Source organism: Triplophysa dalaica, chromosome 2 (genome assembly GCF_015846415.1).
Source record: "Triplophysa dalaica isolate WHDGS20190420 chromosome 2, ASM1584641v1, whole genome shotgun sequence".
Classification (NCBI taxonomy): domain Eukaryota; kingdom Metazoa; phylum Chordata; class Actinopteri; order Cypriniformes; family Nemacheilidae; genus Triplophysa; species Triplophysa dalaica.
The window spans coordinates 3,618,517-3,634,270 of record NC_079543.1 but is presented as its reverse complement, the minus strand read 5'-3'; the positions used below and the strand labels follow the sequence as shown (position 1 = coordinate 3,634,270).

Genomic DNA, 15,754 nt, shown 5'->3' with positions numbered 1-15,754 from the left:
TTTTGGGTCTTAAAATTAAAATCTGTTTAAATTTGTTTTTAACAGTCCAACATGGGCTAAACATGAGCACTTGCGTGTACAGAATTTACTCAAAGTTACTATTTCATAATTCTTTTGATAAAAATAAAAGTGTCAAATGTGTACACATTGAAGAAATGCACTACTTAAAGATGTCACGAATTAACCTTTTGAATCTAAACAATGGTGACAAAATTTATTTTTACAATAAAAAGTCATACATGACTCCCAGCATGCATTGCAGCTAAAATAAAATATGCAACTTTTATAACCATTGTTGAGATTCATACACTGATTCTTTATGTTTAATGGATTCAAACTTTGGCTTTTTCTTTTAATTATCTATTAAGATTATACTTTCATTAAAAAATGAAAAAATGCTGTATCAAGGCAAGGGACTCAAAATTAAATCTTAAAATTATAAAACGCATGTACATTCATCTTAAAGTCACAACTGTATCAAATGCCATAAATAAGTTAACAAGAATATTTAACTTTGTTTTCATTTTATAAATGTGCATTATTATCACACTGTTACAGCTATCCAAAAATAAACAATGATAAGAGAATAACTAAAGGAAACACTAAACACTATTATGGTGACTTGTTATTTTTGCTATATTTAGTGATTGTCTTTGTTCTCAGCAGGTGTTCATCATTAATGATCAATCATCACTTCAGTAATCATCTTTATTATCTCATTAACTTTACCTCTGCTTCAGTGATACTTTTTAACACTCTGAGTGAGAATTATATAAATACTAACAGTGTTCATTTAACACTGGAGTTTTTGCTGTGCACCCAAGAGAAATACGACCATCGGACCATCCCAACTTAGACCACTACATCCCCAACCAAGAGCAAAGACGGACTACTTGTCACATTAATGCTGAAATTACAATACTTGGGATTTAATGCTAAACTTACATCACATGTCAGCAGTTTGGAGTTATAGCTGCATTCAGTGGCCCTGATTGGAGGTTCCTGGGTGAGTGTTTGTTTGTGGTGAGTGGGGGGGCTTGTTGGTTGTGCTTAGGGGGATTAATTTGCTGGGGCTGTGTGGGTATTGTTTTGTGGTCAATGTCGCACAAAAGGGAATAAAGTTACAACATGCCATTATTATTTTCCCTGTTTGTTCCTCTGTTCTCTGCTGTAGATCGTGGAGAGGGACCGGGTTGAACCTGCACAGTTTTCGGCGAGTGGGACTTTCTGGGTTGCGGATGGTGGGCTCTCCCTCTTCCTCGTGGATATTTGCTCGGTGGCTTTTGGTCGGGGTCACTGAGTGCAGCTATGACACGTCAGAGGGTTTCTGAGGGTTTCCTGGTTTCTCCCGAGTTTGTTTCTCCATTAAGCAATCATTGGAGTTTGGGTTCCTGGCCACAGCAGGGCAGTGTTGGCTTGCTGACTCGGAGACTGCATATTTATTTATTCATTAATTAGATATTATTAGAGTGATCTTGCTTGTTCTATTAACACCATGCACAGTGCTGTGTTTTTACAATTGCGGGAACTGAGACGAACAGAGAATCTTCGGGTGTATTGTTTCTTTTCCTGTTTAGGACACCTATTCTTGTAACAGACTGTTTTCAGTTTCATGATACATACGTGATCAAGTCTCAGCAAATCTCATCACATCACTGTGTAAAATGTTCTGTTGTTTTTACAGAAAAATACCTGCTGGTTGCCAGCAAACTATCAACATGATGGTGACTCAACAAAAACTATGAACATGTTAACTTGTGTTAATTCTCAATAAGAACTTTTGTAGACATGCAACAGAAATAAAGTGACAGTGGTGTCCGTCAGTGAAGGTGATAATAGTGTTTGTGGAGTTGAAAAAAAACTTGTAAAAACTATGGAATTTCACTTTTCATTTCCCAGAAAATTTGACAGTGTTTTCCGTATTTTTACAATACGCTTTCTGAAAACAGGTTTTTTTAACAGGAATTTCACTGTTAATTTCACAGGCATTTTTTACAGTGTATGGTGAGCATATAGCTGGAGGGTAAATAAGGCTCTATTCTTTGTAAAGCTCCTCTGAAACAACAAGTCTGCAAAAAATACACAAATAAGGGAAATAGCTCTCATAGACGTCTTTCAACAAGGTTTCCCAAAAAGTAGATAAATCCTCCATGCATTGCAGTTGATCTGTATTAGTTTGATGATTGTCACCATTAAAGATGTTGGTGTTATGAATGTCGATGTCCAAGTCTGCCAGTACAAAATGATGCATTTGTCTTGTCACAATTCTTACATTTGAAAGCCATAACATTGACAGGATCAATTATAAATTCCTCGACTATCAGAAACAACTGATCAGAACTATTAATATCCTGTACAGAAAATGTATACATCGAAATATATTTAAAACTCCTATAAAATATTTGTTCATGTATGGTTTCCACTAAAAAAATTTTTTTTTATAAAATGTAATTTATATAAATATTTTAATTTTTAAAATGTTACAAAAATGAAGTTGCTCACTTCACGATTTTTCTTCTACCACCCACTTCCACTTCCCAACATGACTGTGGGGTTTGTCTTGACCAGAAGGAGGAACTCCAGACACCTAATACAAAAAATTTAAGTGCTTAACATAAGCTAGAAGACCAAGACATCACTTAACTTAATACTCTGCTGAGAATTTAGAAGTTTTTTTCTCCAATAATGACTGAAAACAGACAGTTGAACTTCCCTGAACATGACAACAATGGTAAGTGCATTTTTAAGTATTTTGAACTTGAAATACATGCTCACCCCTGTATACATCATATAACGTTCCTCAGCTATAAACCAGGATGGTGACAGCTATTAGTTGCTTTGAAATGGGAAACTGATAGGGTAAAATTTGAACTGGGTAAAGAACAAATCTTGCTTATCCAACTGAAGCTGAAAAAAATTGCAGACGGAGATACTTCTCCTAAAGTCAGAGATGGAAAGAGCTAATATCTGTCTTGTTAATGATTTTTTACTGTTGGATAGTATTGTTTCTGTTTTGTTATTTAAAAGTATAACAAAATCATGAATATAAAATGTTTCTGTTTATTACAGACTTTCATTATGTCAATTCTACTTTTTTGATGCATGACGTGACGTTTCAGTAAGAACAAATGTGCATTGGCAAAGAAAGAGATGTTTGCTTTTTCACAATGTGTCATTTAATATATAAAGAGATGACTTTAATTATTTTTGAGATTCTTGATTTCATGACTTATGGAAAGTTACTTCAAAAAAGAACAACACAATAAACAAAAATAAAACTGACAAGCTTAAAGATCATCACTCAAATTTTCTCATAGTTTTGGTCTATGATGTTACCCAGCATGTATTGCAGCATGAAGCTTTTGTTGATTGTCACTATTGTCGGATTTTGTGTGATAACTGTTGAGTGTGTGAATGGTTTTTTTTTGTTGCAGTACTTTCTATTTAAAAAAAAGACAATTTGCATTAATCATGAATCTCATTATAATTAGAACATTTTAACTTGTTTTTGCACATAGCATAAAAGCAAGTGTAGCCATGTAAAACATTTTCATTTTTTTTTATTTTGATAATACACATGTGTTCTTATAGGAACACATTGCACGCATTTACAGAGAGAATTGCACTAAAACAATGAAAATTCAGAGTCAAGAATCCAACTAAAGCAATCACTGTTCACAGCAATGGTGGTTCGTTGTAATTCAAAATTTGTGAAGGTTCACCAAATAACGTCCCCACACACTTTAAAAAACTCCACATCATGACCATATCAGAACTTTCTGGGAATGTATTCAACACCCACAGGGATGTTCTGAGAACGTTCTCCAAACAAAACATTTCTTAGGGGGTGATCCCTTACTTTTTTAAGGTAAATTAGTAACTTAAGAACTTATATTGCAAGAACTAGTGAACTAAACCTTTGATCTGTATAATATTTTTTTGACTAGTCGTAGTTTGATTAATCAACTTTCAGAGCTAAATTGAAGTTACGACAACATCATGTCATTTTAATCTTGTTGTTTTTATTGTTTCTGCACTGCACTAAAGCTCATTTCTGTTCTCTGCAGATGAAGATTGTGACATACTTTACACCAGAACTCTACGAAAAAAAGGACCCAAAATAAAATTTGAGGTTTCAACTGATATCAATAAAAAATTACTCAAGAGTAAGACTTGGAAACCCAAAAAATCTGTTACAAAAAAACCAACTGTACAGGTCGCTTCCGCTCATGTCGACATCATAGACATCTTTAACATCATCGACACATATGACAGAGCAGGACATGCCAGTGCAGAATCCACATTTGCTCGATGTGGAACATTTACAACAAAAGGTTTTGAAAACAAATCAGGGCAGAGACTTTCCAAAGCTGGAGTTTATGCAGAAGCAGGAGTGGGTCGTGCTCGTGCTGAATTCAGTGTATTTGATGCAGAAGCTAACGGTCCAAACGCCTCAGTCTCAGCTATAGCAAGCCTAGGTTCGGTTGGAGTCAGTGCGATGGCTCGAGCTGAAATCACCAGTGTATCTGCCAGAGCCGGTCCAGTTGGTGTGAAGCTGGGGCTAGGAGTCGACACAGGTGCATCTATTGGTTTGGGTGGAGTGGAGGCCAAATTCCTCGGAACTGGAATCTCAATTGGTCCAAAAACCAGTGTTTCTGTCCTGGGTTCAGAAGTGTCATGTTCTGTGATGTAGCAATAGAGATATTTATCATATTGTTCTTATTTTACTTATAAGATACAACTTCACTTATTTTCTGAACAGTTTTGATAAATATTGAATTATTAAACTAATGATGTTTCTTTACATTTTCTATACACAGAGCATAAATTCATTGCATTTTTCTGTTCTCTTTTGATTGACATGATATTATTGGCCATGACTATTGGTTGGTGAAAAATTGCTTTTATTGACCGATACGATTATTGGCCGATATTTCAGTGCATCTCTAATTTTAATGTTAAATGGGTAAAAAAGCTAAGAGTACCACATGTGTAGAATGTCAATTATTTTCCCATTCAAGTGTGGAAATAAATTCCAGTATGAGTTAAAATTCATACGATTCAATGGTCACACACACACACACACACACTGTGAAAAATGTTCCATAATTTTTACGGCGAAATACCGGCAGCTATGGAAAAACAACTGGAAGAGACCCTAAATAGCTATGCAGTTTCAAACTTCAGGGCACAAAACTTCAAGCTGTGTATGAAGTTAACACATTTGAGTCTTTTATATTAACAGCATTTCTTTGTATAAAATGAAAACTTGGTCCCAATGCATAAGTGAAAACATTACATTTACTTATTTTATTTCTTAGCAATTCATTATTAAAAACATCATAGTGACTTGCAACATGAAGCATGACATCAACTCCTCATTGCCTGACCTCGAGTCAAACACAGACTCCACTCTCTAGAATAGTGGTGACCCACAAAATGGCTGATATCAGAAAAGAAAACAGCACAAATTCCGTAGTTTTATGGAAAAATTACCAACGAACGAAAAGCTTACAGACGCAATGCATGCTGGAAGTCATGGATGAGTTTTGTGCTTTGATGTTTAAGCAACATGCCGCATGACATCAGTTCCTCGTTTCCTGACCTTGACTTAAACACAGACTCACTCCTCAGCATAGCAGTGACCCACGAAACATTTAGTATCATAAAAGAGAAAATACAAAATACACAGTTTTTGTCCAGATGGTGTGTTGGCGCTCGTGCCATTTTAAATAGTCTGTAACTGTTAGATATTAAAGTTTTGATATAGGGTTATAGTCTATTTTTTTCCATGTGGTAGACGTGCTTTTAAAGACCATCAGTATTTAATTTAATTACAGATAAACATACCAAGAGCATTTTATATACTACATCTGTACATGAACTCAAACACTGAGAGAAATCATGACAAACTTCAACTCAAATCAACATCATGTGTGTGTATTTCACTCCCCCTGCTGGTTATTATGAGTCATTATACAAACTTCTGACAGTGTGTCACGTGATCATTTCACACTATAATGATCCTCATCAACACAATGAGCTCATGTTCACCTGCTGGAACTTTCTAATAAGAAAAATATATTATATTGAGATTATATATGATATTGAGATCAATCATTTAAAGTCTTCATGTCATCTTAACTTCTAATTGTGAAGCAGTGGATTGTGTCATTATGTTTTATCTATTTTTATCTATTCACTGAAACCTTGGCACACTGGCTATAAACAATATTTAGATAAGAAGCACAAAGATGAGTGGAATGTCCTAATGGAAAATATAAAAATATATAAATGGATTGAAGCGAACAGATTCACTTTATGTTTTGCAATGAAAATGGACGTTTCAAGATCTTCATCAGAGATGTGAACACACAGGATTCTGGAACATACCGGATTGGAGTTGATGGTAAATGGTCTATTGATATCCGAGTCCGAAGTTAACGAAAGGTGAGTTAATATAAAGATGAGTGAAGAACCTGCTGATCATGTCAAAACTACTGATGATTGTGAAATGTCTTCATATGTGACTGACAGATTCATGTTGTGGGGCGTCACAGTGAGTGATGGTGAATACTGGACAAACTGCAAACTTCACCTGTCAATAGTCACTGGATCAACGGCAACAATCAGAAGGTCTTATTAAAAATGGAAATGAAATGATTGAAATGTTGTTTTCCCCTATGAATGTAAAGAAAAAGAAGGGAAAAATTAACATTCATGATGACACACAAAATAAACTATTGAGTGTGAGAATGACGGATTTGAGATCTGAAGATACAGGAGTTTATTTATGAGGAGTTTATCTTAACAAAACCTCTTACAGTTACTATATTCTTAGTGCTGTTCATCTTCACATTATGAGTGAGGAGAAGAAACTCTCAATAAGATCTGGTGAAGCATCTCATTGTTTCATTGAGATATTCTATCATTTGTCACAAATGCATGATGTTTGTGTTTATGAAGTGCCTCCAATGTTTGGAGATGACGGAGGATCTGCTCAGATCATCTGTCCTCGTGATCCCATCTATACATCAAAGACTAAGTATCTGTCGAAGAGCTCCAACTCAGCTGAAAATACTCAGCAAGTGTGTTTAGTGTGAACATCACTAGACTGACAGCAGAGGATGCTGGGAAATACTGCTGTGCAGTGACATTAGAAACAGACGTGATTAATCTTACAAACAACATAAAATAGAGACTGTGTCTGTCCCCCGGATTAGCAAACATAAGATATTGCGTAAACCTCTTGAAAGTAATTTAATAAACGTTAAACAAATCAAACATGAACAAAATACAGATAATCAGCTGTTACGACTCGGATTGCTTAATATTAGATCTCTCTCAAATAAAGCACTTTTTGTTAACGATTTGATAACCGATCATAAAATAGACATGCTTTGTTTGACAGAAACATGGCTAAAGCCAGATGATTTTATTACTCTAAATGAATCCGTTCCCCATGATTATTACTATAAACACGAGCCTCGTCTAAAAGGTAGAGGGGGAGGTGTCGCTGCACTTTACAAGAATTCTTTTATTACCTCTCAGAAGTCTAGTTTTAAATACAATTCTTTTGAAGTCATGGTACTTCACGTATCGACACCTAATACTAAGGACAAAACATTTTTAAAATTTATTCTAGCTATTTTATATAGGCCTCCAGGGCACCACACAGATTTTATTAAAGATTTTGGTGGGTTCTTATCAGAACTAGTACTGGCCGCAGATAGAGTCCTTGTCGTCGGTGACTTTAATATCCATGTAGACAATGATACAGATGCCTTGGGACTGGCTTTCAAAGACACTCTTAACTCCATGGGCGTTAGTCAACATGTGTCAGGACCCACTCACCTTCGTAATCATACTTTAGATTTAATACTTTCTTATGGTATAAATGTGGACGATGTTAAAATCGTTCAGCAGAGTGAAGATATTTCGGATCATCATCTGATATTATGTTTGCTTCAATGGCCTACGGCTGCAAATCAAACTCCTTGTTACAAATATGGTAGAACGATCACTTCAACTACCAAAGATGCGTTTCTCGATAATCTGCCTGAATTGTCTAAAATATCTAGCATGAGTAATAACGTTGACGATTTTGACACTACTATTGGAAATTTTAACTCTACTTTCTCGGAAATATTAGACATAGTTGCTCCTCTGCGTTTAAAGAAAATTAAAAATAGCAGCCCAACACCGTGGTATAATGAACACACTCAGACTCTAAAAAAGGCATCCCGTAAAATGGAGCGCAACTTTAAGAAAACGAATTTAGAGGTATTTCGTATAGCATGGAAGGATAGTACTCGAAATTACAGGAATGCATTAAAAACGTCTAGATCCGCCTACTTTTCAACACTAATAGAGGAAAACCATCACAACCCTAGGTTCTTATTTAACACCATGGCTAAATTAACAAAAAATAAGTTGTCATCGACGTCAGATTCTGATTATCAGCATAACAGTGATGAATTTATGAACTACTTCACGAGTAAAATCCAAGATATAAGAGAAAAAATTATAACAATGCAACCTGTAGTGAAATCCGCTGAACAAACTAACTACAGCACCCCTAAGGAGAAATTGCAATTATTTTCTACAGTAGATCACGATGAACTCTCTAAAATCATTAGATCATCTAAATCAACAACATGCATGCTAGACCCTATACCTACAAAACTACTGAAAGAAATGCTCCCAGAAATTATAGATCCTCTTCTTAGTATTATTAACTCATCTCTGACATTAGGACATGTGCCTAAAGCATTTAAGGTGGCTGTTATAAGGCCTCTTTTAAAAAAAACCAAACTCGACCCTAAAGAACTAGGGAATTACAGGCCTATATCGAATTTACCTTTTATATCTAAAGTTCTGGAAAAAGTAGTTTCAACTCAATTATGCTCCTTCCTCCAAAGGAATGACATTAATGATGAATTCCAGTCTGGATTTCGAGCATGTCACAGTACAGAGACTGCTTTGATCAGAGTTACAAATGATCTGCTTTTAGCGTCTGACCGTGGCTGTATTTCGTTATTGGTGCTGCTAGACCTCAGTGCTGCATTTGACACCATTGACCACAGCATACTTCTACATAGACTCGAAAATTACGTTGGCATTAACGGAATAGCATTGAAATGGTTTAAGTCTTATTTGTCCGACCGTTTTCAATTTGTAGCAATAAACAATGAGGTGTCCCGCAAATCACAAGTCCAGTACGGTGTACCACAGGGCTCAGTCTTGGGACCCCTGCTCTTCGCATTATACATGCTACCTCTAGGAGATATAATAAAGCGACACGGAATTAGCTTTCACTGTTATGCGGATGATACTCAACTTTATATTTCCTCGATGCCTCATGAAACCCAGCAGTTTCATCGAATAAAGGATTGCATAGTTGACTTAAAAATGTGGATGAGTAACAATTTTTTACTACTAAACTCGGACAAAACAGAAGTGTTACTTACTGGACCGAAAACTGCTATGCGTAACAACCAAGAATACTGCTTAACGATTGACGGATGCTCCATAAAATCCTCGTCATCAGCTAAGAATCTTGGCGTTGTATTCGACAGTACTCTCTCATTTGAAAGCCATGTCGCAAACACCTGTAAAATTGCATTTTTCCATCTTAAGAATATATCTAAATTACGTCATATACTGTCACTTTCAGATGCAGAGAAATTAATTCATGCATTCATGACATCAAGACTAGATTACTGTAATGCACTTCTAGGTGGTTGCCCTGCGGGCCTATTACAAAAACTGCAACTGGTTCAAAACGCAGCAGCTCGAGTTCTTACACGTACAAAAAAGTATGAGCATATAACCCCGGTTCTGTCAACCTTGCACTGGTTACCTATAAAGCATCGCATTAACTTTAAGATCTTGCTTATTACCTATAAAGCCCTACATGGTCTAGCGCCGCAGTATTTGAATGAACTTCTATTGTATTACAGACCTCCACGTACATTACGCTCTAAGGGGTCCTGTCAGTTGGTAATACCTAGAATTTCAAAATCAAGTGCAGGTGGTAGATCGTTTTCTTATCTAGCTCCTAAACTTTGGAATATTCTTCCCTGCACGGTCCGGGAGGCAGACACACTCTGTCAGTTTAAATCTAGACTAAAGACTCATCTTTTTAATCTTGCATACACTACACCTCCATAATATTAATCCTCAGAGGATTTAGGCTGCATTATCTAGATCAACCGGAACCAGGAACACATCCAACAACAAATGATGCACTTGTTGCATCAAAGAGTGCAGAACAGTACTCTACTCTCAGCCAGTCTTGTCTCTTTGTTCCAAGGTTACCGCAGGATGCAGTTCATGCCCAGACCTGATGGCAGAGCTGAGAATGGAAAGCGGTGACCTGACAAGTGCTAAGAGGATAGAGCTGGATAAAGGACGCGACAACTTTGTTTTTCCTACAACATTTCAAATGCTATTAGATTGTTAATGATAATCTTTAATCCTTAATTTGTATATTTTTACTAAGCCTTGTTGTGCAAGCACTGTTGAGCTTGTGCAGAGGCAGCAGCTTTTGCCAGAGGGGAACTGGAATCCCCTGGTTGGGCCTGGGTTCCCCTGAGGTTTTTTTTCTCTCGATGGGAGTTTTGGGTTCCTCACCACCGTTTGCATATTGTTTTGCACTATCTGCCTGGCCGGGGGGGCTGCTTTAGAATTCATACTTGTATTAAATGTGTCTCATGTACAGCTGCTTTGTAACAATGAAAATTGTAAAAAGCGCTATATAAATAAAGTTGAGTTGAGTTGAGTTGAGTTAATCTTTACACTCATCTCATTATTATCATCAAACAGGATGAGATACATTTTCACTAATAATGAATATAAAAACTGACTTTGTTTGAATGTGAATCTTTATTATTTCTTCTTTAAAGAACTTCTCTTGAATAAGCGTGAAGGAGACAACATGTCAATGAAGTGCAAACATCACGCTGAATATCAGAAAGTCTTCTGTAAAGCACATACAGTCTCAATGTGTGTCAATGATGGAGTTTCATAACAGTCAATCAGAGATGATGGATTCTCTTTAAGTGATGAAACATCTACTGGAGTCTTTACTGTAAACATCATTCATCTGAGAGAAGAGCATTCTGGGATATACTGGTGTGGATCTCTCATCATCACTAAAGTGCATTTAAACATCACCAGAGGTGAGAGAATTTCATTTAATTTGCATCATGTCAACACAATATCAAGAACAGTTTGAGATGTCATAACTGTATGCGGATTCTCTCACAATAGAATGCACAATACTTCACCATGACACCATGAAGATTTTGTCAAAGTCATCAATAGTGTATGTGATGAATAATATATTTAACCAGCACCCTGGCTCTTACTTAACTTTCTGAGGCAATACATTTTGTTTCCATTCACCTATTAAGCACATTTTGCGATACCACATCACTAAAAAACAGAGGTGGGGACAAGTCACATATGGTCAAGTCCAAGCAAGTCTCAACCATCAAGTCACAGTTTAGACAAATCAAGCAAGTCAAGTCAAGCCAAGGGTTCACCCTAAGCAAGTCAAGTCGAGTCCTGATAAGTTTCAAGTTAAGTGAAGTCAGAGTAAACAGAGGTACATTTTTATGATACATGTTTATTTTTGAAAAAAATGATGGTGAATACTGGAAAAACTGCAAACTTCGCCTCTCAATAGTCACTGGATCAACGAGTAAAAAAAAATATTCACCCACAACCTCACCATAAAAAAAAAACCACCAGCAAAACAAAAACATAAGTTATGTATCATATTTCATGGAATTGTGTTAAATGCTACATGTTAACTTGGATTAAAACATAATCAGTGTCAACACTATTTATTACTAATGTAGTTGGAACCTTACCATATTTTGTGTTTTTGTGATTCTTGGCAAATGTGATCTGTGTGTTTTATTTTAGCACCCGGAATCATGATGATGCTGATGATGACTGGAGTGATTCTGACTACGAACCTATTGATTATGATTTAAGTGATGATGAATACGATGAATATTATAATTTTGATATTGATAGTGATACTGAATATGAAGAGGATTTTCTATTCTGATGATGACTGAGTCACAACAGTAATGTCACAGCTGACAGATGTACGACATGTACAAATCTCAACATTTATTTTTTATTTGTATTTATTGTTGTATATGATTAATAGCAGTTATTCCAATTTGTCTGTCTCTGGGATTTGACCAAAGAAACAGAATGTCTACAAACAAAGAGGAACATTGATCTTACGTACATAAAAACGTTGACAATGTATTTCATTTGTGTAGCTCTTTAGATCATAATTTAAATTACACACAAAAACTTGAATCGTGAGGGACTTGAAAGAGTCTGATATCAGTCTCTTAAACTGAAGTCTAAGTCAATGAGGTGTTTATTGTTGCTTCCTGGTTGTAGTGGGATATGCATTACCGGTAGGCCCCACTAGGTGCTGTGAACTGTCTGTTCCAGGTTAGGCCTGGGAGTGACCGGCTGGTGGCCTATGATTGGGATTAGAGTGGCCTTAAGAGAACAACACATGCTCCAGTTTAGAGGCATGACCCTATTCTGGGTCGGGAATGCTGGTACCCGTGGGAATTGTGTAGTGTGGGTCTTTACTGTCGTGTTTCCAACTACCCAGGGGGAGTGCAGAGTGAGATGTTTATATGAAACGGCTATCTCCGTATGGAGGCTGAATGCAGTAGGAGAGACACAGCCCTTTGTTATAACCTCCACAGTGGTCTTTCCGGTTTGTAGCAGATAATATACTTTATGCTGTGGACTATTTGAGGAGTTGATCACATGGCATTGCCCTATTCTTCACTCTTTGGGCGTGATTTGGTTTGCTGTGACGATCACCTGTGAGTGCTGTATTTGGTTTGGTTAGAGTTGGCTGCTTTTGAGCTGGTGGTTTTGACTTCCCTTTTCAAATAATCTTCTTTGGAGGTTGTCCTCAGCCTTCTACATTTCCTCCATGAGAGAACTGACAATTTACTTGCTGCCCTGCTTGTATATTGATATATTGTGTAATTGAGATGTAAATGTACTGTCAGTGCTTACAAATACTTACTTACTGCTATTTTGAATGTACTGATTATGCTACAACTCATTTGAGTGTGTCATTACCATGTTTGGTTGAGTGTCCATTTGTGCTTTCTAAATATGTTATTCTGACCGTTAAAGTTATATAGAATATTTTATGGGATTTTACCTCCTAGAGCTTTAATAAATTCGTAATTGTTTGACTTATACCTGTGTCTCAACTTATGGGTCACTGTGCACTTGCGTGCCTAAAGTTCGTGGTGTTTTAATATCTTGGGGTGAAAGTCCCGAGGTGGCGTAGTTGGTACTTCTTATTAAATTGCCTCTCAGGTCACACTAATCCTAATGTTATTCCAGCTTTATTATTTTTTAAAATCTAATTAAACTGCTTGATGGGTTTTACAGAGTTCTACAGGCTGGCTTTTAAAATAAGATAAAAATAAGTTAAACCTCTTCTACTGGCCCACTTTTTATTGCTTATCTGGTTGCATCATCAGGATGTTCAGACAAAAAAACGGAAAACCGATCGCATCGAATTCGGTTCCATTTTTTTGTGTGTGCTTCTTTACACAGAAATGTTTAATTCAAAATTACTTCAAATGAGCAACCAAATGTGAGGTTAATCAATGTACGTCACATTTCTAGATTTATATTTAAAATGTATATTTTTTTTCTTCTCAGTGTAATTTGAGTATGAAAATAGAATGATAAAGAAAAAGCCAAAAATTTAAACAACAGTCCAATTTATATATATATATGGCTATTCGTTCATATAGTTGTTAAAGGGATACTTCACCCAAAAATGAAAATTCTCTCATCGTTTACTCACCCTTCAGGTTGTTTCAAACCTGTATAAATGACTTTGTTCAGTTGAATACGAAGAAAGTTATTTGGAAATGTGTGAGCAATTTTCAGTTCTGGAACATCATCCATTAACGTAGAAGAATATTGTTTCTTTGTTGTTCTGTTGAACACAAAATTCGATATCAAGAGTTAAGGAAAACAAACCGTTCTGGAGCACCTTTGACTATAATAACATTTTCCCAAGTACTATTGTCAGTGTTGTCCCATAACTGAATATTGCTATCATTCTTCGAATCTTTTTTCTCTGTGTTCATTGGAACAAAGTAATTTTTACACTTATGAATCTACATGAGGTTAAGTTAATGACAGAATTTTCATTTTTGGGTGAACTATCCCTTAAAGATCAGGTATTACACGCATATGTCTTAATAATCTTGAAGACCTATTCAGTAGTATTGCATACGTCGTATCTTCGAAGCGTGTTTAGTTTTATAAAAGACATTTATAAAAGATAGATAATTTCCAGATAAAATTATCCAAATCCAGCATTATCCAGACAACCTTGCGGGAGAATTGTCCAATAAAAGGAATGGTATCCCTTTTACGAAAAGTGGACCATTTCACAATTCCAAGAACGCAAAGAACAGACTTGTGTCCTTGCTAGATCGGACCTGGCAAGTTCAAACTCTGGAGTTTTGTTTTCCACAAACCTCACTTGGGCCTCAGCAGTTCCGCAGCCGCTCATCCTCTCTCTGCTCTCTTCCAAATGATCCCCCCGATGTTCCCTGGCGGAACAAATCAGCAAAGAGATTAGAGGAAGACGACTGACACTCACCCTCTCTCTCGCTCTCGTTGGCCATCATGACGGGCCGGGGATTCCGTGGTGTCGTTGGTCGACATTGTCAGGGTCCTCTCCCTCTCTCGGCCAGCTAGGATGCAGCAGACGGTCTATCATCACCTGAGTGGCGGTCGGCTCTCCAGTCAGCAGCCAGAGGTGCGTCAAAATGTGTCAACTGTGCGGATTGGGCCCTAATGGATACAGCGTCGTGGTATACCTACTCGTGGAACTGTTGTGCCGTGGTGATTGGAGACAGTCCGACTCGGGGCGAGGATTTCCCCTTTTTAGGGCCTTATAATCCTCACTGACTGGGGGTTGGAGGGAGTAATAGGCCCATTGTGCCCCCCGTAAGGAAGGGAGCCAGGATCTGAGCCCATTCTGTCTTGTCCCAGGTTTCCCGGGTGGGGATGACCTCAAAGGTATAGAGGTATCCCTCGATGTCATCTTGGTCAATATATTGGAATATTTTGTATTTTTCTGCACATAACTATTGACACAGATGTTATATTTAAAACAAGTTTTTTAAATCACGAACATTTAGTCAGGTTTTTTGCATGGCTATGAACACATGACACAAAAAACATTTATGTGCAAAGAAAATCTCCCTATCTGCACCTATGAAGAGTGTGTTATAGTTCTCTGCAGATTGTGTGATTGTGATGTCTTAAATAAAGGTTGTGTTTCTTAGGCTTCAGCTCTGAAATCAAACTCACACCTGAGACGTATGGATCTGACCAAGAACAAAATACTTTGCGGAGAGATGATTTTCTCTCGTTTTAGGGACCATGTGGAAATCTAAAAACAAAAGTAAATTAGATTAAATTTTTATAATATCTTCATATTGTAAACATGTATTTTCTTATCTTGAATACATATTGCTAGATTTTTTTTATAAATGTAATCAGAGTAAATATGACAGATTCATCTCCAGGTGGTGATAATGATGATGATGATGCAGCTCAAAGACCATGACTGTTAAAACAAATATTAAAGAAAGATCACTTTTTGTATTTTGACCAAACTTGGTCATTGCCCTGTTGAAGGATCTAAGGTGTT

General features: G+C 36.6%; 1 protein-coding gene across 1 annotated transcript; it reads left to right on the top strand.

Moving 5' to 3' along the window:
* Positions 1–2,594: 2,594 nt before the first annotated feature.
* Positions 2,595–5,036, top strand: LOC130411855 (uncharacterized). The gene is made up of 2 exons (XM_056736833.1): positions 2,595–2,731; positions 4,068–5,036. The coding sequence occupies exons 1-2, from the start codon at positions 2,686–2,688 to the stop codon at positions 4,691–4,693; spliced, it is 672 nt and encodes a 223-aa protein (XP_056592811.1). The 5' UTR covers positions 2,595–2,685; the 3' UTR covers positions 4,694–5,036.
* Positions 5,037–15,754: the final 10,718 nt, after the last annotated feature.

Coding starts and splice junctions, on each gene's coding strand:
- LOC130411855 (XM_056736833.1), top strand. CDS start 2,686: ATGACTGAAAACAGACAGTTGAACTTCCCTGAACATGACAACAATG. Junction 2,732..4,067: donor CCCTGAACATGACAACAATG/GTAAGTGCATTT, acceptor TGTTCTCTGCAG/ATGAAGATTGTGACATACTT.